The sequence below is a fragment of the Chionomys nivalis genome, chromosome 26 (assembly GCF_950005125.1).
Source record: "Chionomys nivalis chromosome 26, mChiNiv1.1, whole genome shotgun sequence".
NCBI classification, from domain to species: domain Eukaryota; kingdom Metazoa; phylum Chordata; class Mammalia; order Rodentia; family Cricetidae; genus Chionomys; species Chionomys nivalis.
Window position 1 is genome coordinate 17,593,669 of NC_080111.1, and position 25,566 is coordinate 17,619,234.

Below are 25,566 nucleotides of genomic sequence, written 5' to 3' on the forward strand. Positions count from 1 at the left end.
ACACACACATCAACCCATAAAATGTAACCTCCCCCACCCCCCAAGAAACCTGGAGCAAATAAACTTCTTACCTATGCACTCCACAGAGAAAAAAAGAGGGGGAAAAAAGCATTCTTCTGAAAAGTTTGAGGACAGGGTCTTCACAATTGCTTTTAAGCGTGACCTTTATCTTGTATTATAAATTTATTTTGAGTTTTGCATTCTGTGATACACCTCTTCGCGCGTTAACAGGAAACCAATGGTTTAGTAATTGGTTATGGTCACATAAAATTGAGCCTTCAGTTACTTAAGCCATCTTTGTTTTGTGAGCTGGCGCAGTCTAGGCATTCCTCCAGTGTGAGAGGCATAGCAAGCTGACGTTACTAGCCGTTATGCAGAGGCTGCTGCTGTGGGAACTGCCTGTCCCTAGAGCTGGTCTTTCTTCTCTCCTGGACAGCCCATTCCAGAAGTTCTGGAAGCAGCAGTTCCTGGGAATGAAGCAAGCAGCTATTACCTCTTCTGTCATAGTCTTCTGCTCAGAGCGTTGTGCTTTCTACTTCACATAAATCTAGGGCTGGGAGCTCTGCTCTGGGTGACAGACTGGGTACTCTGGACCCGGAGAAAACTGTGTGCCACGATGGGAAGCTTCTGGCTATGTTGATGCTGCTGTCCTAGAGACAGGAACAGCAGCAGGAGCTGGATTCTAAAGCCAAATGTGGGTTCCATGGTGACAGGCTGATATTACCAGCCTCACCACACACATGGTGTGTAGGCTATGCTCCTTCTACCTGCCCCAAACTCAAAGCCAACCCCAGTGATGGCCTCCTCCTGCTGCAGCTAACCAGACACCTTCAGCTGGGAGCAGAGCAAAGAAAAGAAACTGATTCAGGCCTCAAGGGCCGTAGGGTTCTTTGTGAGGTGAAGCCACTGAGAGGAGGTAGCTGGCAGCTGAAGAGCCCCCTCCTAACCCTGAGAAGTGAGAAGATTCCCTGATCAGCAGATAATTTGAGCCTTGATTTTGTGGTGTGTCAGTACTTGACCCTGAGGTGTGCCTGGCTTTGTGTCTATTGTAGGTGGTGATGGGAACTGGCATTTCTGCGGGGTTTAACTTGCAAGAGTCCTACAGTGTGGATGTCGTTGGGACACTTCCTCTAGGGTAAGAAAATAATTGAAGAAGAGTGATATTAAATATTCAAGGGATCTACTGTCTCTAACTCAGCATGAAAAAATTCATATTTTCTGCATATCAACTAGCTGGATGTCTTAAAGGCTAGAAGGTGTATGTGCGTGCGCGTGCGTGTGTGTGTGCGTGTGTGTTTGTGTGTTTGTGTGTGTGTGTGTACACGTAGCAGCCGAATATGATGGCACACACCTTTAATCCCAGAATTTAGGAGGCAGATCTCTGTGAGTTCAAGGCCTTCCTGGTCTACATAACAGGTTCCAGGAAGCCAGAACTATATAGTGCGACCCTGGCTGGTGGAGAGGGGGGGCATAGCAGGAAAAAGAAATTTAAAGATTGTACTTTTAACCATTTTTAAAGATTTTATCTTTATGTACATGTATGTGCATGTGTACATGTTCAGGGGGCAAGAAGAGGTCCTGGAGCTGATGTTACAGGAGATTGGAAGCCACTTGACATGGGTTCTAGAAACCAGACTCTTAGCCTCTGCAGGAGCATCGAGCACTCTCAACCACTGAGCCATCTCTGCCCCGTTAACCTCTTTTAAATACGCAGTCCAGTCGCGCTGAGTATATTCACACTGTAAATGGGTCTCTGGGACACTTTCACCTGGCAAACCACCTTGTTCAATCCTCACCGAACAACCACACCTTCTTTCTCCATCTTTTAGGCCCTGGTAACTGCGATTCGGTTTTCTGTTCTGTAAATTTGACTGCTCTCAATGCCTTTTTGCCGATGGATCATACAGTATTTGCGTTTTTGTGATTAGTTTATTTCACTTGACGCAGTGTCCTCAAGGTTTATTGATGTGGGAGCACAGGACAGCAAATCTTCTTCATCAATGGAGGTCCATTTGTGTTCACCATTTAGCTGTTGTGATTAGCTCTATTGTGGGTATAGAGAGGCGGATCAGGCTAGACACTGCTTTCAGTTCTATTGGAATTAATGAATGTAGCAGTTAAACTCAGTTGCCAACAGAATGGGATTTATCCAAACGATGGGCCTTTAGGTATGGGGATTGTCTTGATTAGATTAACTGAAATAGAAGGACCTGCCCACTGTTGGTGGCACCATTCCCTGGGCTACGATCCTAAGAAAGTGGCCAGTATTCAGAGAAGCATTTACACCAACTGAAAGAGAAAACTTACCACTTACCAGTTTGGGATGCTGTGCCCAGCAATCGGTGAGCCAGAAAGGGAGCCTGTTGCAGGTCCCAGTGTGACTTAAGACCCCTGAAGTGGGGAATGTGTAGGCATCAGTCATCAACACCAGGATTTATGTGACAGGAGTACCTCGGTGAGACGAGGCCAAGGTATGCTATAAAGACCACACCACACAGCAGATCTCATGCAAGAGATTTATTGGGGGAGAACAAAAGACTGTCTCTGCATAGGGACGAGAGAGAGAGAGAGAGAGAGAGAGAGAGAGAGAGAGAGAGAGAAGGGAACAGGAGTGCAGACGGTGACGGCAGGGGGCCTTTCAAAAGGGGCTCCAGATAGGGCTGAGAGGCAGGCAGCAGGCTGGAGGAGCTCTTGATTTCTGACACTAAGGAGTGGGAATTTTCGTCTCTTTAAACTTTTCATAAAATCTCTTCTCGAGTGACACAGGATTTTAAAAAGCAAAAAGTCATGAATTCTAGCCCGAGCCTTTTTGTTGTGTTTCCTTGGGCAGACGGCGTCTCCTCATAAAGCCCTGTGCTCTGCTGTGTGAGTCTGGTGGCCCACACTTGTTCCTGCCATGGCTGTGACATCGCAGGAGATAACCGAGGGAGGGCCGGGGTGAGAGCCTCTACGGCAGGCATCCAGGACAGGCTAGCTATGTGTTCCAGGATTCATCCCAGGGGGCTTTCCCGTTCTAGTTTATATGCTGGTTATGTCTTTGCTTCCTCTATCTTGACCAATCCTACATTTCTAACATGAATTATTCCATGTATATTTGAAAGAAAAGAGTAACCCACCAGCTCTACCCAACTCTTCCTGTCCCTGGCCAATCCCCTCTGGCCATCTCTCCCCAGGCACCTCTAACTGTGTCTCTGTCTTTTTGTATTTCCCTGATGCTCCTCTCTCTCTCTCTCTCTCTCTCTCTCTCTCTCTCTCTCTCTCTCTCTCCCCCTTTCCCTCCCCCTCCCTCTTTCTCTCTACCTTCTAAAGAAGCAGAGCCAGACTTCTACCCAGATATGGGGCACTGAGGGGAGCTGTCCTGTCCAATCAGGCTGTGCCCAGCCAGGAGTCTCCAGAGAGGCAGAGAGACAGAGTGCTCTCACGCAGAGACCTCCCTCCTCCGAGCCAGTACTCAGGCAAGATTTCCAACTGCAAACATCAAAACCAAAAATCAGTTTCATGAACATGTTTTTTTAATAGTGACTCTGGGCAAAACCATAACAAGGCAGTAACTTCGTTTTCAATTTAGACTGAGAATTTGTAAAAATACTTTCATATCCACCATCCCAGTTGAGGCGTGTAGCAACCCTACTGACAATATATATTGTTATCCCTGCTTTTCATAAAAATTAGTCTCATTTATTCAGCCCTTGTTTACTGAATGCCTACCATGGGCCAGGGAGACGGTGGTTACAAACAAAACAAGCACACACAAAAAAAATGTCCTTGCCCCCTCTGAGAGCTTTGTGACCTGCTGGACACAAGTAGCCAATCAGCAAAAAGAGGTAGAGAGAGCAGAGGAGAAAGGATACCAGGTAAGAGAAGGGCGAGCTGAGTGTTGGGAAGACTTCCAGGGAAGGTGATATTTCAGAGACCTAAGTGAGCTGCTGGAGGAGCAGCCCCGGAGCTGGTCCTCTGACACCGTGTCTTCTTTTTCCATTACCTCACCCTGACTCTCCAACAGTGAGCCCAGCGGTAAGCACTAGTCTTTGATTCAATCCGGCAGATAATCCTACTCGGTTACTAGTTACAGATAATTTAATTAAATGAGAAAGTCTAACATTTAGATTTCTCCTTTAAATAAACAAAACGAAACGAAAAGCCACTGGTAGGTTAACATTGGTGTCCGCGCGGCTCCTCCTCCATGTCTTCCCTCCCCCTGGGACCCTGCACCAGGTTGCACTGCCCTCCTTCGTCTAAGGGAGTTAAACTTTAAAAGGAAGACAATGGTTTTACCTCCGGAAGCTTGGCTACCTGGAAAACTTGACCACAAGAGCCGGGCAGTGGTGACTCATGCCTTTAGTCCCAGCACTTGGGAGGCAGAGGCAGGTGGATCTCTGTGAGTTCAAGGCCAGCCTGGTCTACAAGAGCTAGTTCCAGGACAGGCTCCAAAACCACAGAGAAACCCTGTCTCAAAAAACCGAAGGAAGGAAGGAAGGAAGGAAGGAAGGAAGGAAGGAAGGAAGGAGGGAAGGAGGGAAGGAGGGAAGGAGGGAAGGAGGGAAGGAGGGAAGGAGGGAAGGAGGGAAGGAGGGAAGGAGGGAAGGGGAAGGGAAGGAAGGAAGGAAGGAAGGAAGAAAGGAAGGAAGAAAGGAAGGAAGAAAGGAAGGAAGGAAGGGAAAGAAAGTTACTCAAAACCAAGTAGGTGTTCAGATGCAGCGCATGCACCTGCACTCCCAGCTTGTGGGAGGCTGTGGTAAAGGGAAGGCAAGCATGAGGCCAGCCTGGGCTACACAGTGAGGCAGAGTCATCCTGGGCTAACAGCTGGGGGCTGGCTAGTGTCTTCTTTCCTCATGGCATCTCCAACAGAACAGCCAACTCTTTTTACAAGGAGAAAGCAGAGGGTTTCCCCAGGCTAGGTCACCTTCTCTACGTTCTGTTCATCAAATATATTGTAGCTTCTGTTTGGGGTCGCTATGACCAAAATACCTAACGAGAAAAAACAAAACAAAAAAAGAAATAAAGCACCGCAGGTTCGTGTTGCTCAGAGTTTCAGAGAGACTTGGTCACAGCAGGTGAGGGTGGGGGAGGGGCAGCACAGCATTGACAGCAGGTGCAGGTGTTAATTCCACAGGGGGCAGCAAGCTCTGAAGCAGAGCACAGTGGAGAACTAGGGGTGTGGTTGACCTTCCAGGTCCTTCCCCTGCTATCCTATCCTCTCTCCAGGCCTACCTCCTAAAGGCTCATGACCTTCAAAGTGCCAGGATCTGGGGACTGGTAGTTCAAACCCTGAGCTATGGGGGGCACTATGAAGTCAAATGGCACAGCTTTTCATGCACATTTGGCTCCGAGGACTCCTCCAGGGAAACCAACCTGGCTACACACTAGCTACACACTGGCTACGCACACCTACACAAGGATTCCTCTAGAACTTTGGTAAAAGCTCCAGTGATTGTCACTATTGCATTCTGCGTGTCTGCAAAACCAGCACCATAGACATAACAAATTGTGCTGCCAGCTTTAAGAAACAGCCAGGGCTAGATGGCCCACAGCAGCAGACATAGCCAGGGATTTACGCCCCACAGCAGCGGACATAGCCAGGGATGGACGCCCCACAGCAGCAGACATACATAGCCAGGGCTGGACGGCCCACAGCAGCGGACATAGCCAGGGCTGGACGGCCCACAGCAGCAGACATACACAGCCAGGGCTGGACGGCCCACAACAGCGGACATACACAGCCAGGGTTGGACGGCCCACAGCAGTGGACATACACAGCCAGGGCTGGATGGCCCACAGCAGCAGTAGCTGGTGAAGGCCTGCATGTCTGGACTTGGTGGAACATTTCCCTAGGCTGCCCTTTTTCTCCAGGGCAACCCTTCATTTCTCTCTTTTGCAACAGAAGTTGCAAATAAATGTGCTTTCTTCTACTGTGGGGCCTTCAGGGAGAGGGTCACACTCTCGAGGTGTCTTTCCTATTGTCCCACTGCTTCCCTGGCTTCTCTTTAATGGTAAGAATCTCTTTAGCAACCTGCTTTATCTGAAACAGTTCTAACGTGCTCGCCGTCCTTTCCTGGGCAGCCTGCTCGTTTACTTACCTAAATTCTCACTACCTGACTAAAAGCAGAGCGTAGTAACCATGCCACAGCGGAACTATCTTACTGCCTTGAAGTTTTCCTCCACCAAATCATCCAGCCAATTCCTTTCTCATCCTCCTCATTCATATTTTCAGGACATGGCTCCAAGCGTCCAGATTCTTGGCCAAGTACAGCACAAATCACTAATTCTCTTTAGGTACCAATTTCCCACCCGAAACATCACGGGCTCAGTCTTCATATTCACATTTTGAACTTTCAAACTCCCAGCAGAACCAACCAGGAAGCTCTCTTTAGAATTATAGGGTTTATCAAGCCCTCCTCCTCCTCCTCAATGTCAGTTCTAAGGACCTAAGAGTACGGTCTCTTCCGGGTTAGAACTCAACCATAGAGACAGGGACACAGGAAGAGCAGAGGGGAGATGTGAGTCTGTTGCCAGGGCAACAGTTCTCCACCGAAGCCACGCTGGTCCCAAACTCTCTCCACCCGAAGCCTGGCTCGGATGTCTGTGGCATCTGAATACTCCACAGCCCCTGCCTTCACCCTAGGCTTACTTAGACCTGACATCAGGCATGAGGTTACCCTGCTACAAATACCTCAGCACCTGATCCACAACGAAAGCCTAGCCCGCAGAAAGTCGCTCCGCAGCATGGACCAGAAAAGGACGTGGGCAGCAGGAGGGCCCTTCTTGCTGCCACTAAGAACCAACAAGTGCCCGAGCACTGGGCATTGCATTGGGAGACATTGCTTGCATTGCATTGGGAGATAATGCCGCTCCCCGCATTCCGCCCCCTTCCCACCCCCACACTGTGTGTGTACCCACAGCGGTCACAGCTCTTTTTTTTTTTTTTTTTTTTTTCCCCCGAGAGAGGGTTTCTCTGTAGTTTTGGAGTCTGTCCTGGAACTAGCTCTGTAGACCAGGCTGGTCTCGAACTCACAGAGATCCGCCTGCCTCTGCCTCCCGAGTGCTGGGATTAAAGGCATGCGCCACCATTGCCTGGCTGGTCGCAGCTCTTGAGTTAAAGTCGCCTTGGCTTTTCAGGCTACTCCCACCCGCCAACCCGGACACCAGTCTCTTCCACCTCGTGTACGTGGATGCGATCGCCATCGCCATTGTTGGATTTTCCGTGACCATCTCCATGGCCAAGACCTTGGCAAATAAACACGGCTACCAGGTTGACGGCAATCAGGTAAAAAAAAAAAAAAAAAGGTTAGTTTCACACGGGGAATTTCACTGGGGCGCGAGCTGCTGGAGGCGTCAAGTTTAGTAGGGAAGCCTTCCTCTGGTGGACACATTTGAAACATGTTTTTATTTGACCCTGCAATGTGCTCCTCCCTCCCTCCCTCTCTCTCTCCCTCATCCCTCCGTTCTTCCTCCCTTCCACTACTGCCGCACACAAGGTCACACACAGGCTATTGACCTGGAATCCTTTACGTGACCCAGGCTGGCCTCGAACTCACAACAGTCCTCCTGCTCTGGTTTTTTTGCTGCCTTTCTTTATGATATAGCTGCTGGTGGGTGTTTAATCCAAACACTACGCCCTGCAATCTTGCTTTAGTGTCTACTTTAATTCATTGCATTTTTCCCCCACATCTTATGGCAGATTCTTTCCATATGTTACAAAATAGCAAATCTTAGCACAGAATGAGAATCCTTTCTGAGAAAGGTCAAACAAATACTTCTCTTTATTTTATTTTGTTTTGTTTCTGAGACAGAGTCTCATTATATGTCTCTGGCTTGCCTGGAACCCACTATGTAGACAGGGCTGGCCTTGAACTCAGAGATCCACCTGTCTCTCTCCCGCAAGTACTAGAGTTAAAGGCGTGCACCACCATCGCCCAGCTGGCAGATACTTTTTCTTTACACAATAGCATACCGATTATTTTAGAGGCAGAGCCTCACTCTGCAGCTAGCCAGCCTCACACTTGTGGTACCCTGCCTCAGCCTCCAAAGTGCTGGGATTATCAGGGCATGAACCACTCCCTTGTGTCTGTACATGTGTAAAGGAACAAGATATAAAACCAGTCTAGAAATTCTAAAGTCGCACTTAGAGCAGGACTCCCAGGTCCAAAGAAGACACCAGCATGCGTTTCGTCACAAGCAACAGGCCACACATCTAAAAGATGCCAGTACTTGCGTCTCCAGAAGTTTCTCTTTTGAAAAGTATTTTCTCAGCTTTTTTGCAGTCTTTTTTTAAAGCCCTGTTTGTATAGAGAGTGGGTTTGGGAAACAGGGAGTAGGTAGGAATCACAACATTTATCTCCAGCACAATACAAATCCGGTTTTCCTCCCACTTTTCGATATGCCGTAATTCCGATTTTGGACTCATGCTAAAGAAACAGCGTTTGCGGAGCGAAGGGGCAGCCTGTGCTGCTGACGGGGTGTGTCTAATGCACTCTGGGCTCCTCCCTGAGAGTGACCCGTCGCCTGTGCTTTGTTTCCACGCGGAAAAGGAGCTCATCGCCCTGGGAATCTGCAACTCCATCGGATCGCTCTTCCAGACCTTTTCAATCTCGTGCTCCTTGTCGCGAAGCCTTGTTCAGGAGGGAACCGGAGGGAAGACGCAGGTGAGTACACGACAGGCCTCCGAGAACTGGCAGTCTAGACGGTGACGCAGGTGCGTACATGGCGGTTTAGACGGTGACGCAGGTGCGTATACGACAGGCCTCCGAGAACTGACGGTCTAGACGGTTGAGTCTCTTGGTTCTGTTCTGAATCCAAATAAAGCTACTTGCAGAGCCATGCTCCAGTGAGCTGTGTCACAAGCCAGAGGAAGGCATGATTGGTCGAAGCAAACCATACATGCACACACGCACACACACATGCACACACACGCATGCGCATATGCACAAACACACGCGCACATGCGTGCGTACGCACGCACATATGCACACACTTATGCACATACACGCGCACACACCGAAACATGCGCATGCACGCACACACACATATGCACACACATATGCACGCACACACACACACACTCGAATCTATAGGAAAGAGGTACATTCACCCATTAAATTGGAAGTTACACGACACTCCACCTGCTACAGTAAACCTAAAATGTTCAGACATGAGATTTTTCTACCAGCCTGATACTGAGTCCGACCATGATGCTAGCTCCATCCAACGGGACATTCACACAATGATGGAAATGTTTATTCTTTGTACCAGGAGCAACATGTGGCTCTCGAGTACATGAAATGTGGCTATACACCCAAGACCTCTCATTTCAATGTTCAAAAACTGAACTCATGACGTGTGGTGGGCAGCTGCCATATTGGGCAGCAAATGCTAGACTCTGTTCCTGGTCTCAGGCTGACACCCAACGCCATTCTCCACCTCTGACAAGAGCATTTGGCCAGGATGTTTCCGTAATTCAGTTCTGTTTAAAAACCGTAAGAGGAACTCACTGTCTAGGAGGGGGCGAGGGATGTTGTAAGTCTATGTGATGCTTTGGAAGACTTCTTTAAACTGCTGCTATGCTCTTGGTTTTCCCATGGTGAAAATGGCCAAGATAAGCCCAGCCAGTGCCTACTTTTGACTCTGCTCTCAAAGCCCCTTCCGTGTGTCTTCTCCCATCCAGCTTGCAGGTTGTCTGGCCTCGTTGATGATTCTTCTGGTCATATTAGCCACTGGATTCCTCTTTGAGTCACTGCCCCAGGTGTGTAGCGTGGGCTTGGTGGGAGGGAGTTCTCGCTGTTCTGTTCACGTTCTGTGGCTGTCTTGGGGGATTGGGCTTTTCCTCTATTCACTGTAACCTCGGCAGGGTAGTAGTGGCGCCATAGCAAGGACCCTGCCCTTCACCTACCGACAGCTGCACATCCTTGACCTCCTGGTCAGTTTCCTCACCTGTAAAGGAACATTTGGGCTGGCTGACCCCCAAGACACCTTCTGTCTTTGACCCTCAATGGCCTTACGTTTTCATTAAAATTCTGAGATGACCTACAACACTTCGTTTATTTGCTGATTGTATTTCATCTAAAAGAAATCAGGAAAAAAGAATGAAGTCATGAGGAAGAAGAGTATAGACAAAATAATTCCTGTGGTCGCCAGTTTTACCCTGGACCTCTTAGCTGTTGTGTGGATTTTCTGGTAGGGCACACACCTGATTTTCTAGGGCCAACTTTAAATGACCAAACGCTAGAAATCCTGGTGCCCACAGCTTCGAAGGTGCCTCAAGTGCCCCATAAGGCTAGGCAGGATAAAGGGGCGGAACGGGCAGAGGGAAGGCAGTGAGAAGCCAGCAACGGAGGCCCTGTGGTCCCCACCAGAGAGACAGGGACGACTGTGCTGTGTTGCAGGCTGTGCTTTCGGCCATCGTGATCGTCAACCTGAAGGGGATGTTTATGCAGTTCTCAGATCTGCCCTTCTTCTGGAGAACCAGCAAAATAGAGCTGGTAAGTAAAGGGGGTTGTGCGTTAGAGGTCAGCAGCTACCAGCAGCATGAATAAAAGCGTGAGAATGACATTAATGCCTTGAATTTGTTATTCAGGTGAGGCGTGCATGTGCGCGCCCGCATGCCTGCGTGTGTTTCTTATGGAATTATTAACGTGATTCTCTAGAAGCCTTTCGGCTTTCCTTTAGACCATCTGGCTTACCACCTTTGTGTCTTCCCTGTTCCTGGGGTTGGACTATGGACTGATTACGGCTGTGATCATTGCTTTGCTGACTGTGATCTACAGAACACAGAGGTGAGTGCCCGGCTGGCGCGGTGCAAGTGTCCTGCTGTTGTTTTTCAGTCTTTGGGGGCCTTCCATGCAGCCCCCAAATAAATACACACAGAGACTTATTACTACTTATAAATGCCTAGCTTTAGCTTGGCGTCTTTCTAGCCAGTTTCTTCTTGGCTTTTGACTTTCTCTATTTCTGTGTATTGTCTATGCTTCTTACTCCACGGCTAGCTGCCTGTGTGGCTGGATGACTGGCCCCTGAAGTCCTCCTCTCCTTTTCTTATTCCTTGATCTTTTCTCTCTTTTTCTCCTGCTATTTTTTCTGCCTGCCAGCCCCGCCTTCCTTTCTCCTGCCTTGCTATTTGGCCATTCAGCTCTTTATTAGACCATCAGGTGTTTTAGACAGGTGAAGAAACACAGCTTCACAGAGTTAAACAAATGCAACATAAAAGAAAGGAAGACATCTTTACATCATTAAACAAGTGTTCCACAGAATAAGCAAATATAATACATCGTAAAATACTTCTCCGCCACCGTGTTCTTCACCACAGCTGAAGTTAAAATGTGACTAGAAGAAGAGACGCACGGTAAGACACAAACCTGGCGTGTTCAGGGCCCTGGATTCAAGCCCCCCACCTGAAGGGGCAAGGGGGATAAAAATAATTCCATACAGTTGTGTGAGATGCTCTCCTATGCCACGGTTGAAGGAGACCCAGCAAGGGTCTTATTCTGAGAGCTTGACTCCTACCCTCGCCCCTGCTTGTTTGTCCTCTTCTGAGTCCATCCGGTTCGTCAACACCATGGCGCTAGCCAACATGGCGCCTGCTTGCTCGCCCTCTTCTGAGTCCATCACAGTTCAACACCATGGCGCTAACTCTGCGCCTGCTCTCACAGGTTCTAGCTGCCCCTCCGCTCTGAGCTTCCGGGCTCTGTCATCCCTTCCTCCTGGTGAGAAGCTGGGTCCACTGGGGAAGGCATAGAACAACCTTTCAAAACAAGAGCTTCACATGTGACTAAGGGGGGCAGAGATGTAGGCACCTTACAGTGGTACCACCCACTCAGCTTAGGGCAGTGCCCTTCCCACCTGTAACACACAGGTCAGAGGTCAGTCTGCCTGTACTTACAAGTCACAGGATGGTCCTTTAAGTTTTGAAAGCCCCTTGTGTGGGATTATTGGGGGATGTTAACCCTTTACCTGCAGAACAGCAGATGTTCCTGCTGTCTAGGTAGGAAGAGACTATTTTCATCATTGAAATGACAAAAGAAAACCGTAAAGAACATGCGGTCTCAGTTGAGAACGGAGTTGACTACTTTAATTAACACATTTTAAAACTATTGTCCATTTTTCACCTTTTTAATTGTATTTTATGTGTGCAAGTGTCTTTGCCTGTGTGTACATCTGTGCACTGTCACACACCCAGTGCCTATGGAGAGTAAAGAAGGGTGTTGTATCCCTGGAATGGGAACTGCAGACAGTTGAAAGCTGACTTACAGGCGCTGAACCAGGGGCCTCTAGAGGAGAAGCAAGTGCTCTTAACGACTGAGCCATCTCTCTCCCGCCCCCTGATGTCCATTTTCTCTTAAAGAAGTTTCCCCCTTGTTATACAAGCTCTTACTGGAATATAGAGGAGTTCCCTCTCTCTGAGCTCTGATAAGTAGTGTGCTTAAAGATACCTAGGGGGCTGAGGGTGAAGCTCAGGGGTAGAGTGCGCCCTTTCCAGAAACAAGGCCCCAGACCAGCCCTCAGCTCCAGGACAAACAAGGTCTGTATCCTCTGACAAACCACAGGATAGGATCTGGAAAGTAAATGACTCATTTTCTTTACTGAGTTGGGTTTCATGATTTCTTATCAACGGTTCTTCTTTGTTTTATTTTTTTAATGATACACTTCTTCATCTCCCTCAAAATTATTAGAATTGAGTTTTATGTCCTGTCCTTTCTGGTTTTCCTGGAATTTTGTAGGTTGGCATTTGGGAGACCATCGCTCAGAATACCTGTCTGTTCTCAGTTGCTTCTTATTCTAGAATTAGGGCACCCGTCCAGGAGGCAGCTGCTAGCACATCGGTTTTGGTGTTGTCTTGGTTACAGTTTCTATTGCTGTAATGAAATAACATGACAAAGAGGAAATTGGGATGGAAGGGTTTACTGGTCTTACACTTACTTCTTCATTATAGCCTATTGTTGAAGGAAGTCAGGACAGAAACTCAAACAGGGCAGGAACCTGGGGTCAGGGGCTGATGCAGAGGCCATGGAGAGCCTTACCAATCTGGTCCCCGTAACTTGCTCGGCCTGCTTTCTTATAGAACCCAGGACCACCAGCCCAGGGATGACCCCACCCGGAATTGGCTGGGCCCTCACCAATCTATCACCAATTAAGAAAACGGCTTAACTACAGCCTGGTTTTAAGGAAGCATTTTCTCAACCGATGTTCCCTCCTCTCAGATGCCTCTGAAAGGACATAAAACTATCAAACTGACACAAAGCTCTCCAGCACAGGCATTTTCCAAACGCCCGGGTTCCCTCCGAGTACACAGCCCAGAGGAGAAGCCTGCATTCTACAAACCATTCCTAAGCAACTTTCCCATGAACTTTGGGCGCTATTGCTACAATGGAGTCTTTCTTTCACCTAAAAGTCCATGCTTTCGTCAGCTTTGGAAAGCTTGATAAAATAATTATAATCTTCCCTGAGTTGATGGTTGTTGAGGTTCTGCTATGCTGCCCCCAGACAGGCGAGGCTCTCATGCTGTTGTGGTCAAGAAGACATTATCCTTCCCTTCTACACATTGCTCTTCCTCTGAGGGTGAAGGCATGGAATAGGGATGTGGACAATGATAATGAGTAAGAGGGCAGTAAGTGACTATAGCTGCTTACATGCCTAGCTCTTTGTGAAAAATCAATGTTTTATGTCTTCCCATCCACACAACCCAAGGACTGTTAGCATCCCCATTTCACACATGTGTGACTGGGAACCTCAGTCCACAGCCTGTGATGAGACAATAATTCACATGTGGTTCTTCATGGATCTAGAGGCTGGTTCTTCTTGTTTGTTTTGGGGGACATGATTTCTCTGTGTATCACTGGCTGTCCTGGAATTCACTCTGTAGACCAGGCTGGCATCCAACTCAGAGATCCGCGCACCACTACCTCCCAAGTGCTGCACACCACCACTGCCCAGCTTCAGAGGCTGATTCGTAGGAACTTTATCATCTTCATCAAACTAGAACATACAGTTATGCATGCTGCAGGAGGTGCGGCAGGCTCCACAATCAGCAAAGAAAACCGATGGATGTTTATGAAAAGAGACTTCTTCATCCTGGGCATCCGCTGACCTCTGCTGGGATCAGTAGGATCTAGACCTGTACAGAAAGGATGCCCGAGCACTCCAGGGGTCAGGGCAACGCTTTCCTCATTTTCCCATTGAACTGCTCCTTTGTTCTCTCTACAGCCCAAGCTACAAAGTCCTGGGGCAGCTCCCTGACACCGATGTATACATTGACATAGATGCCTTTGAGGAGGTAGGACCTTTCTCTGATACCTTACCTGAGTGTGAACATGTGGCGGGGAGTGTGTCTACCTATGGGGAAGGATAGAAGGGGAGACGTCTGTCTCACTGTCTGGACGTCTGGACTCCATTTTGTACTCTATTAATACCTAATATACCTGAGGTGTATGAATTACCCCACTTCCTGATATTCGTTTTTAATAAGAGTGGATCTATAGAGTACGAACCCTACGGTTGAGGATATCTTGTGTGCACATGGCTTTTTTTTGATGAGTTCAAACCAACGGAGAAATGCCAGTGTTAGTGATGCTAAGACCTAGGTGGTGGGATGGCGGCCCTTGCCCACTTCATCTTCAATAGTTAGATAGAACCTCAGCGTTCTTTGATTTTGATGTTCTTGTCATCTGCAGAATCTCAAGGACTTTATAAAATCTTTGAAAGCTATTTTATTTGTTTTCTGCTTGAGATTCACTGTAAGCTTTTGGGAAATGAGCCTGGTGTCAGAATAGACATTTCTCTATTAATTACTAAACTCTAACTAGCATTTTGGGTTCCATGAGGCTTCTGAAGAAAAAATTCACTCTGCTTGAGTTGATTGCAGATCCAACCAAGTGAATCTGTGTTCACCTCGTTGGCCTACACTCCCCATCTGGCAATAGCCTAGCCTTTCTTCTCCATTTTCTTTCCTCCTTTGAGTGATTTTTCCAGCTCTTCCTTGTGTTTAGTAGTTTTAAAAAAAGCCAAGATTAACTCATAAAATAAATAGGAGGATGTGTGTTTTCTAAGCTTTCAAATGAGGCGTGGCAGTCAGTCCTGTGGTCCCGGCTCCTCGTGAGGCAGAGGTGGGAGGGTTGCCTCAGCCCAGGAGAGGAGGCCAGGCCTGGGCAACAGAGCCTTACACGAAGCCTTTCCTTTGTAAGTCGCCTTTCAGAGTTTTCGTGGAGTGGCATAATTTTATCTAAACACGGTAAGCGGCCCTTCACACTTTCTGTTGTCAAGGGCCCTCTTTCTGTTTCATCTCCATGTTGGAAGAGGGATCTGACTGCAATCTTGATTCTGAAATGTACCCAGCTGTTAAAATCATTAATGTTTTACCTCTCAGGTGAAAGAAATTCCCGGAATAAAAATATTCCAAATAAATGCCCCAATTTACTATGCAAACAGTGACTTGTATAGCAACGCACTAAAAAGAAAGGTGAGCGGCTTTTTTGATTATTCATTAAGAGTGATAAATAAAAATAAAATTTTAATTTTTAAATTAGAAACTAAAAGTTGATCATTTCTGAGGAGGGCGTTGTGGGTTGGAAGAGAGTAAAGAATTGCTTCTCGACCTAGAGTGAAATATACAGAAAATTCACTATAGTAAGCCTTTTGGGTTTGTTATTTGTTTTGTTTTGTTATTTTGTTTTTCAAGACAGGGTTTCTCTGTGTAGTCCTGACAGTCCTGAAACTCACTCTGTAGACCGGGCTGGTCTTGAACTCAGAGATCCACCTGTCTCTACCTTCCAAGCGTGGGGTTAAAAGCGTGCACGACCACCGCCCAGCTATTTTAAACAGTTCTAAGTACACCATGCAGTGTCTGTGGTTAAGTACATTGCCATCAGCTCATCCCTTTGTCACGTTTATGCTTTAAAGAAATGGGAAGGTAGTCTCACTCTACGGTCCCTTCATTACCCACAAGGACAAGCTCAAGAATCTCACACTTCCACATTTAGTAAATACCACTTGTTTTTTCAAGTTCTTTAGAGTCTGCTAGTCTTGAATAAAGAGTCAGGCCAAGAGCCAGGCGATGGTGGCGCTCGCCTTTAATCCCAGCACTCGGGAGGCAGAGGCAGGCGGATCTCTGTGAGTTCGAGGCCAGCCTGGTCTACAGAGCTAGTTCCAGGGCAGGCTCCAAAGCCACAGAGAAACCCTGTCTCGAAAAAGCAAAACAAAACAAAACAAAAAAGAGTCAGACCAAGAAAATAAGTAAGGGCTGTCACTCAGTTCAGGGCATCTGAGGGAAAGGTTGGGAAGATAATGTGGCCCAGCATGCAGTTGGCCAGGGTGAAAGAACTAGGGATTTAGTGACATTCGGATGGGTTCTTGGGACTAATGAAGTGTAACTCTGCCTACCTTGTCTTTGCAAAGACTGGCGTGAACCCGGCGCTCATAATGGGAGCGAGAAGAAAGGCCATGAGGAAGTACGCGAAGGAAGTTGGGAATGCCAACGTGGCCAATGCGACCGTTGTCAAAGTGGTAAATGGTCTTGTAATTTCTCTTTTTCTCTTGATCTGCATGTCTTCCCCCTTTAGCCATGTTAAAATCTAAACATGGCATGAAGTTGCAAACACGGGGAAGGCTCTAGGCTTCCTCTATATAAATATGTGGCAAGGCTGGGTGAGCTGGTGCCCATCAGGGGGCAGAGGCCAGCCTGGGATGTATGAGATCCTGCCTCAAAAGCAAAATAAACAAGAACGTGATACAGTCAGTTATGAGGATGCTGATGAAATAAGCCAAGAGAGCATTGTTTGAAAAGTTAAAATAACACAGTACCTTAATAAATTTAACACTATACTTTGTTCATCTGATGATTCAAAACCCAAAGACTAGTTTTTGTGGTTAGACTTCTGGTAATGTGGTCCGTCAGGGTGACGTCAATAGGGACTATTTTCTAAGTTGGAAGGAAAGTAGGAACAATGACTGAGAAGAATAGTGTGTACATGGGGGCTGGAGATATGGCTCAGCGGTTAAGAGCATTGCCTGCTCTTCCAAAGGTCCTGAGTTCAATTCCCAGCAACCACATGGTGGCTCACAGCCATCTGTAATGGGGTCTGGTGCCCTCTTCTGGCCTGCAGGCATACACACACACACAGAATATTGTGTACATAATAAATGAAAAAAAAAAAGAATAGAATAGTGTGTACAGACTAGAATAAAGGAGAGCATGTATGCCTGAGGAAACTTAACTAAATCTGAATAAACTCACATGTTGAGTTTTGAGAACACATGAGTTTATTTTCCATTATAAATCTTTCTTATAAAAAAAAGGTGAGTTGTTTAGAAAATACATGACTTGTGGTACTAGGGAGGTGGCTCAGCAGTTAAGAGCACTAGCTGCTCCTCCAGAGGTCCTGGGTTCGACTCCAGCACCCACATGAGGGCTTGCAACTCCAGTCCCAGGGGTATGATGGCCCCTTCTGGCTCCCGTGGGTACTGCACACGCATGGTGCACAGACATACATGCAGACATACCACTCATATGCATAAAGTAAATCGTTAACTTTAAAACATAAAGGAGAAGATGTATGGTCTCAATTTTGACACAGGATGCAGAAGTGGATGGAGAAGATGCCACGAAGCCGGAAGAAGAGGATGATGCGGTAAAATACCCCCCAATAGTCATCAAAACAACATTTCCTGAAGAGATGCAGCGATTTATGCCCCAGGGGGAATCCGTTCACACTGTCATCCTTGACTTTACACAAGTCAATTTTATCGATTCTGTCGGAGTGAAAACTCTGGCCGATGTAAGTACCACCTGGAACAAATCATCCAGTGTCTGTCCACCCAGCTTTCCGCCAGTCACCTCAGGGGCAGGGATCAGAGCCCCTTGTCAGTTCTTACTTTGTGGGTGCTTTTGAAACTTCCAGTTATGGACATTTTTTAATGTAGAGTATAATCTAATGATCTTCATGTACGGCCCTCACTCAGCTGCAGCGATTAACAGTTTATGGCCAGTCTGCCTTCATGAATTCCCAACACTACATCCTAAATGTCCCATTATCTGTCCATATCTTAGTATCTATCTCCATAATATTTATTTAAAAACCATTATCATAGTACCTTTATTACACCAAAATAAAATTTAATAATGCTTTGATATTCTTAGTTGCTGTTGGCATGGAAACCAAATAGGTACAAAATTACTTTAGCTTATTAGCCTAAAGGTGCGTAATTGCTGAAGCTAAGAAGCCTGAGTAAATGAACCTGAGAACCTCTCGTATCTTTAACCCTTATCAGTAGAAAATGACTTGCACATGAAGCAGGGCCAAGAAAAGTTAAACTTGGTTTCGATATCGTTACAGATCGTGAAGGAATACGGAGATGTCGGTATTTATGTGTACTTAGCCGGATGCAGCCGTGAGTACACCTTAGGATGGGAAAGCCTTTTTATTTTAGATTTATTTATTTTATGTGTATTGGTGCTTTGCCTGCATGTATGGCCACAGGGGTCAGAGGAGGGATCAGAACTGTAATTATGAACTGTTGTGAACCATTGTACTGATGCTGGGGTCTGAACCTGGGTCCTCTGCAAAGGCAGTGCCTGTGGCTCTTGAGCCATTTCTCCAGCCACCGGATGGAGAAAAATTTAATATTCTCATTTTTGGTGGTTGGGTGGCTGGTTGGTTTTTGTTTTGTTTTGCTTTTAGAATTAACTACACTTGTCATTTTTCCCTATAATTTAAACTTTTCTACAGACTAAAAAAAAACCCTCCTCTGAAAAATCACCATAAAACCAGTTTTGAAATCAGCTAGCTGCAGGTGTTGCGATGACCTTCTGGCCTAGAGCCGGAAGACAGGAGTTGGTTGGAGTTTCCTGTCTTAGTAGCTACTACACACAAGTCATGATTCTGTCTTTCTGCTGGTTAGGACTTCCATCCAGTGGAATAGCTTTTCTGCTGCTTTTGTTTTATATTATATCTTTGTTGAGAAGGTGCTTAAAAACAAAATCTACACAAAGACATCATCGTTATGATTAATCTGTGAAGTCGGTGAGAACACGAAGGCCAGCAGCACATATCAAAGGCGCCTGGCAGAGAACAGGTTCTCACAGAGGAAGCAGTGATGTGTAAAATGGAGCAGCCCCCATGGAGAGCAAACAGACAACAGCTTTTGAGTTACAAATTCAGCCAATTCGCATCTTCCTGTAGACACCCAGATGGCACATGTCATTTGTCCATTACCTCATCATCTATATAAACAAAAGTCTAGAAAAATCTTTAGTGTTAAAAGGAACCCAATGGGGGCAGGTGTGAAGGGTCTTTAACACCAGCCTTCAGGAGGCAGAGGCAGAGAACTCTGAGTTTGAGGCCAGCCTGGTCTACAAGAGCTACTTCCAGGACAAGTTCCAAAACTACAGAGAAGCCCTGTCAAACACACACACACACACCACAAAAAAACCCAAAGACAAAAAAAAAAAAAAAAAAAAACCCGTGGAATGTGAAATATGTTTCTTTTCTTTGTATAGCACAAGTTGTGAATGACCTCACTCGCAACCGGTTCTTTGAAAATCCCGCCTTAAAAGAGCTTCTGTTCCACAGTATCCATGACGCAGTCTTAGGCAGCCAAGTCCGAGAGGCAATGGCTGAGCGAGAAACCTCAGCTCCCACTCCTCAGGACGACATGGAGCCCAATGCCACACCCACCACACCCGAGGCATAAAGGACCTGCATGGGGTTTGCGCCTCTCCTGAACTCTGGACTTCACACTTTCTCCTCTCCACCCCAGAAAATTGTAGTAGTTAAGGCTTAGTTTGGAGGGTGAATAAGATGTATCTAATACTTGTGTTGTTTTAATCGGATGTTTCAAAGATTAACTGGCCTTTTACACTTATGCAGTGACACTTCTATTTTTTTTTTTATTTTATTTATTTATTTTTTTTTTGGTTTTTCGAGACAGGGTTTCTCTGTGGCTTTGAAGCCTGTCCTGGAACTAGCTCTGTAGACCAGGCTGGTCTCGAACTCACAGAGATCCGCCTGCCTCTGCCTCCCGAGTGCTGGGATTAAAGGCGTGCGCCACCATCGCCCGGCAGTGACACTTCTATTATACCTTAGTGTTAACCTTGTTCTGTTTTTTATTTTTATTCTCACTTTTGATTTATTATCTATTAACCTTTAGAAAAGTTACAGATCACGTGAAACGACAAAATTAGCAAATGTCTTAAAATCTGTATATAAAATATAAATTACTTCTAATTTCAAACTCATATTTTTGTACTACTCAATCTAAAAGTAGGAAATAAGGGAAGGGAGGAAGGGAGGGAGGAAAAGAAGGAAGAGAAAGAGAAAGAAAGAGAGGGGGGAAAGAGAGAAAGAATGAGAGAGAGAGAGAGAGAGAGAGAGAGAGAGAGAGAGAGGAATGGCGCACACTGTTCTTTACACACCCATCTCAAAACATTTGTCTTGGTCATGAAGAGTTCGAAGATGAGATTTTATATCCCGCCCCCACCCCGCACAGCTTCTGGGTATGGGAAAAGCCATACTTTCCTTTATGAAAGGCGTTGGGTCCAGCAGATGTTGGTGGGTCCCTCCAGTATTCTTCATCTGCATCTCTGCTTCTGGAAGCATTTCTTCTGGTTCACGATCTTCACCTTCACTGGAAGCTGCTGCTACTTAAAGGGCTTTTGGAGCAAGACTTGGAGCCATTTTCTTAGGCTTCTTTGATCCAAGTTGGATGGAGATGACCACCTGTGGCCAATCCGAACTTGGAGATCTTTGTGGACTTTGTTGGGGGGTCTGCACCAGCAGCTTCTTCAGCTCTCACTTTTCAGAGCTGCTGAAACTGGAACTTTCCCCTCCATTACTGGAAGAAACTCTTTTCAAAGGTTTTTCTGACTCTTCAGGTCATCTAGTGGTTCCGGCTCGCTGGGGCTTGTCAGGCTTCTCTCCTGCCTTCCTGTCCAGCATCTTCCCCACTCCTGCCTACTCCCTTAGTGTTATCTTTGTAAGCCGAGCACTTAAACACTTTTACGTATTTCTTAGAAAGTGCTATCACCAGATGGTTAGTGGTTCCTTAGTTTTGTGCTTGTTTGGGAACAGACTGTCTATAATCAGTTTCCTAAGAGAAGAGGAAACCTAAAATGTTCTAGAAGTACTGGTTTTACATGATTTATTATTACAGAATTGATCTAAGTGCATTGTGGGTAAGTTGAGAAATAGACAAAGGAGAATAAAACAAAACATATCCTCCCTGCTCAGAGATCACCACTATTGGCATTTAATGAGAATCCCTCCTGATCTTTTCCAGTGTATATATATTTTCCAGCAAAAATAAGCTCGTCTGCACAGTGTTTTATGGTCCATCCTTTTAGCTGGCATTCTCCACTGTCTTATTCCAGAGCATCTCCTCACACAGTATTCAGGCTTCCTATTGCCCTCCAATTTGCAGTAGGTCTATCTACAGTTTTAATTCTTTTTTTTTTTTTTTTTTTTTTTTGGTTTTTCGAGACAGGGTTTCTCTGTGGTTTTGGAGCCTGTCCTGGAACTAGCTCTTGTAGACCCAGGCTGGTCTCGAACTCACAGAGATCCGCCTGCCTCTGCCTCCCGAGTGCTGGGATTAAAGGCGTGCGCCACCACCGCCCGGCTACAGTTTTAATTCTACCACTTTACATTTTAATTGGTTGTGTATCTTATTTCAATGTATATAGTTCTTTTTTGTCTTTTGGCAAAAACATACATGACAGTTCATTAAGAATCCCATTTTGTGACTGTGTCTAGTTGCTTCTCCCAGTGCTGTTGGGCTTGCTCTGCTATTCCCCACATGACCTGCTACCAGGAAGTCATCAGTCAAGACACATGGATAAGAGTTATGGATTTTATGCCAGTATAGACCCTAGATCAAATAATGCTTCATTCGTGCCACTCAGAAAACCCAGAATGTCTGTCTAGCCCATCACCATTTACAGTGTGCAGATAAAGTCCATCAGAACGGCAGTCTGATCCTTAAACTGGTTTTCTGCTTTGTATATTATCCATATGACAATTCTTTGACATTAAATGTCATTTCTCATTAGACACTGAACCAGAAATTGTAACACTGGGTGACAGTCCTCGCTGAAGTGAGTGGTTTCACTAAAGTTTGTCCACTCTGTCTAGCTCACTCAATTCTCTTGCACTTATTAGCTGGTCGATCTATGGACATTATGGTTTTCCCTCCTTAAACAGATCTTACTGGCAAGGGAGTAGTATTCCATGTCCACTTAATTGTCAACTTCAAAGCAGACTTGATAATTTTTATAATTTTAATGTGCTTCATAACATCGGATTCTTTTTGATGCTCAAAGTGTCACAGCTGTGGCCAGAGAGCTGCACTATGAATTTTGCTTTTGTTGTTGATAGTGATGTAGCCTGAAAAACCTTTAAGGTCTTTGAAAGCCAACCTCCTAGGTGCAGTTGGCTGTCTTCCTCAGGAGCCTGAAGTTATGTTAACGATTCATCCGACAGCCTGGGTACAAAACTTCTCTCACATTTACAGTTGATGTTCTCAGGTTAAGGGGACTTTTAAGCTGATTCCATCTTGGTTGTTGTTAGAACCTCAAGCTCACTGAATAGCCAAGGTTGGTTTTAAGCTAACCTCCTCCTCCAGGCCCATGAGCGCTGGGGCTCTGGGTATTCGCCGTCATACCTGGCTTTTCTTATTCTTCTGATGTCACTTTATTCTCAGTAAACCAAAGCACAAGCCAACCTATCTGAAGTTCTTTCTGCTTAAGAGTTGTTGGGGTTTTGTTTGTTGTGTACATGTGTGTGCGTGTTGTTTTTAGATGGATCTCTAGAACTCCCTGTGTAGCTGAGGATGACCTTGTACTGTGCTAGATTTAGACGCCTGGGCCACCACACCCAGCTAACAGTTGCTGTTAAGAATTTGTCATTTTGACTTTGTTGTTTGCCATGCCTTCTTATCGTCGCTTTATATTGGTTTTCATTAAGCTACTGCCAGAAAGAAAGTGGTCAGGCCCGAGTAGAAGTGTATTAACATAGTAGGTTCGGTTTCTCAGTTACTTCACTAACAATTCCCTGTAGACCACTTCCTTCTAGTCCTTTACCCTGGCCTGCACGGCAGATTTACAACCAGGTACTTCTGTGTAGACATCACACACAAGGTCAGATCCATCTGCGTTCCGCCAGACTGCCTTCTGAAAGAGCCCAGTTACAGGACTTAAGCTTACAGTAGGGATCTCTGTAAAAGGGCCTACATTTTGACTATTTAAGTAGACTCTGAAGCTTTAAACATTACCAAACACTTAGCTGTAATTTCCTTAGCACCAGGCTGAAGTCCTAGTGGTTGATAAATGTTCAAAAAACATTTTATCTACATTTCACCTTCTGTTTTCTTCCAGTTTCCCCGTTTGTAACCTTTTAAAAGAATCCTATCATGTACATACAGAACTTTTCCTCAAGGTTGGAAAATAGTTTATTATGCATCTGAAAACGTGAAATGTTTAACATCCCATCTATATGTAAATACATCTAAGTATTTTACTCAGAATTGTTTCACACGGAAATTGACTTTATTCTTTTTTAGTCTTAATTCTTCTGTCTATTGCAGGAAGTCCATGCATCAGCTTGCATGTCCTCTGTGGAACTTAGTAACCAGTACTGAGTATCTTTCTATGCTTTTCCGCCGACTCAAATCATCCACATTATAAACCTGGCAGTGACTCAGCAGGTAAAGGTATAAGCCAAACCTGATAACCAAAGTTCAATCCCAAGGACCAACTTCCCCCATGGGGTCCTCTGGCCTCCATGTGTTGTGGCACGCATGCGCATGTGCACACACACACACACACACACACACACACACACACGTAACTTTCTAAATAGTAAAAATTGGCGCTGGAGCAATGGTTCAGTGGCTAAGAGCATTGGCTGCTCTTCTAGGAAACCTGGTTCAATTCTCAGCACCCACATGGCAGCTCCCAGGTGTCTGCAGCCCCAGTTCCAGGACACCTGACATCCTCACACAGACATACTTGCAGGCAAAACACCAACGCATATAAAATTTTTTAACTGTAAAAATAAATGAGCATTATAGGCAATGACAAATATAGAACTTAAGACTTAAACCAGCCTTGTTTCGTGGCAGTACAGAAGGCTGTTTTCAGGAGGGTGTCTGTCACAGAGAAACTGTTGCACTCAAATCCTGTATAGTACACTCACGAATGGATGGAATGAGGGCCAGGGACACTCCAATAGACGGTCATATACACTGACTCTGAGTAGCCTGCAGCAGCTCAGGATGGGATCACAACTGCCCATGTCATCTGTTGCAGACCAGATAGAGTTGATGGGAGTTGCTGGGTATGGATCCTCTCAAGATCTGGGAGACGCCCATTTTGTAGTTTTCAGTGTGTAAAATGTATATTCCATGTGATCCCATTGTGTATGCTTACCTGTTGAGTAGAGAAAGGAGGCACTCTCCTCCAAGTGAGTACTTTGAGAAATGAGTCTGACCTCTTGTGTATGTGAAGGGCAGCAACAAACCCAGAGAATCTTCCCTGGAATGACAGAGGTGTGCTTTCTGTGTGATGGTGGCAGGGATCAGAGAGGGAGGGTCTCTGGTAGTTGAAGTCCTTAAACTACTTCCCGAGCTTGTAAGCTTCCAAGAGTACAAAATGCTGCTGTCTTTTTTAGTGTTTCAGGAATACTTTTCTAGGATTCAGTATATTGAGATTCTTGACAATGTTTTGAATGCTGCTAAAAATTTGAGAAATGATAATGTATTATCTAATTCTCCAAATATATAACTATAAGAAGCACCTCAAACCCTGCCAGGAAAACTGTCAAACTAGCACTGCACCATGGCTGTGTACTGACTCAGCCTGAATCAGGTGTGAACACCTTGACACACACATCTCTAACCACCAACCTCAGTTATCTTTCCTGTGGTTTGCTCTAGTCAGAATCAAGGGAGAACAAAGCACACCAACTGTACTTTATGACTGAGAGGCTTTCTTCTTGAAAACTTCCATACGCTTCAAACTTGAGTGTGACACAGCTTCTGTTCTCAACTTCTTCTGACTTAAAACGCACACAGCTTTGCTGGTTTGCAGCTTATTTGTAAATATTATTACTCTTCAATAAAAATACTGTTTATTGTGCTTTTGCTTCAGTATTTTGGAGTAAGATTTGGGGGTTGGGGAAATAGCTCATTCTATAAAGAATTTGTTGTGTAAGCATGAGGACCCCAATCTGATCCACAGAATCCATTTTAATCCACGGAATCCATTTTAAAGACTCCCTGGCCTCACTGGTGCAAACGACGTCCTGTTAACACTCCAGAGGCTGAGGCTGACTTCTGGCCTCCGCACACCTAAAAATGACTTGCTGGTACTATACAAAAAATCACTTTGAAGAGGCCTGTTGAGGATTCAAACATACCTTTGTTTTAAAAAGAACTGAGAAGCCGGGCGGTGGTGGTGCACACCTTTTATCCCAGCACTCGGGAGGCAGAGGCAGGCGGGTCTCTGGGAGTTCGAGACCAGCAGCCTGGTCTACAAGAGCTAGTTCCAGGACAGGCTCCAAAACCACAGAGAAAACCTGTCTCGAAGAAACCAAA

General features: G+C 45.9%; 1 protein-coding gene and 1 pseudogene across 4 annotated transcripts in view; one reads left to right on the forward strand and one right to left on the reverse strand.

The window, feature by feature from the left end:
- Positions 1 to 19,674, forward strand: part of Slc26a5 (solute carrier family 26 member 5) — a 34,894-nt gene extending 15,220 nt beyond the window's left edge. For 2 of the 4 annotated variants that reach the window (XM_057758533.1, XM_057758535.1), the window contains 12 exons: positions 1,053 to 1,135; positions 7,117 to 7,264; positions 8,529 to 8,642; positions 9,662 to 9,739; positions 10,380 to 10,475; positions 10,663 to 10,769; positions 14,194 to 14,263; positions 15,353 to 15,445; positions 16,381 to 16,488; positions 17,559 to 17,759; positions 18,318 to 18,372; positions 19,481 to 19,674. In XM_057758533.1, coding sequence (XP_057614516.1) covers positions 1,053 to 1,135; positions 7,117 to 7,264; positions 8,529 to 8,642; positions 9,662 to 9,739; positions 10,380 to 10,475; positions 10,663 to 10,769; positions 14,194 to 14,263; positions 15,353 to 15,445; positions 16,381 to 16,488; positions 17,559 to 17,759; positions 18,318 to 18,372; positions 19,481 to 19,674 — 1,347 coding nt within the window. Of the gene's footprint in view, positions 1 to 1,052; positions 1,136 to 7,116; positions 7,265 to 8,528; positions 8,643 to 9,661; positions 9,740 to 10,379; positions 10,476 to 10,662; positions 10,770 to 14,193; positions 14,264 to 15,352; positions 15,446 to 16,380; positions 16,489 to 17,550; positions 17,760 to 18,317; positions 18,373 to 19,480 lie in introns of all 4 variants that reach the window. The other 2 variants (XM_057758532.1, XM_057758534.1) reach the window with 2 other exon arrangements.
- A 713-nt stretch (positions 19,675 to 20,387) lies between these two features.
- On the reverse strand, positions 20,388 to 20,918 carry LOC130866767 (PEST proteolytic signal-containing nuclear protein-like; annotated as a pseudogene).
- Between the last annotated feature and the right edge of the window lie 4,648 nt (positions 20,919 to 25,566).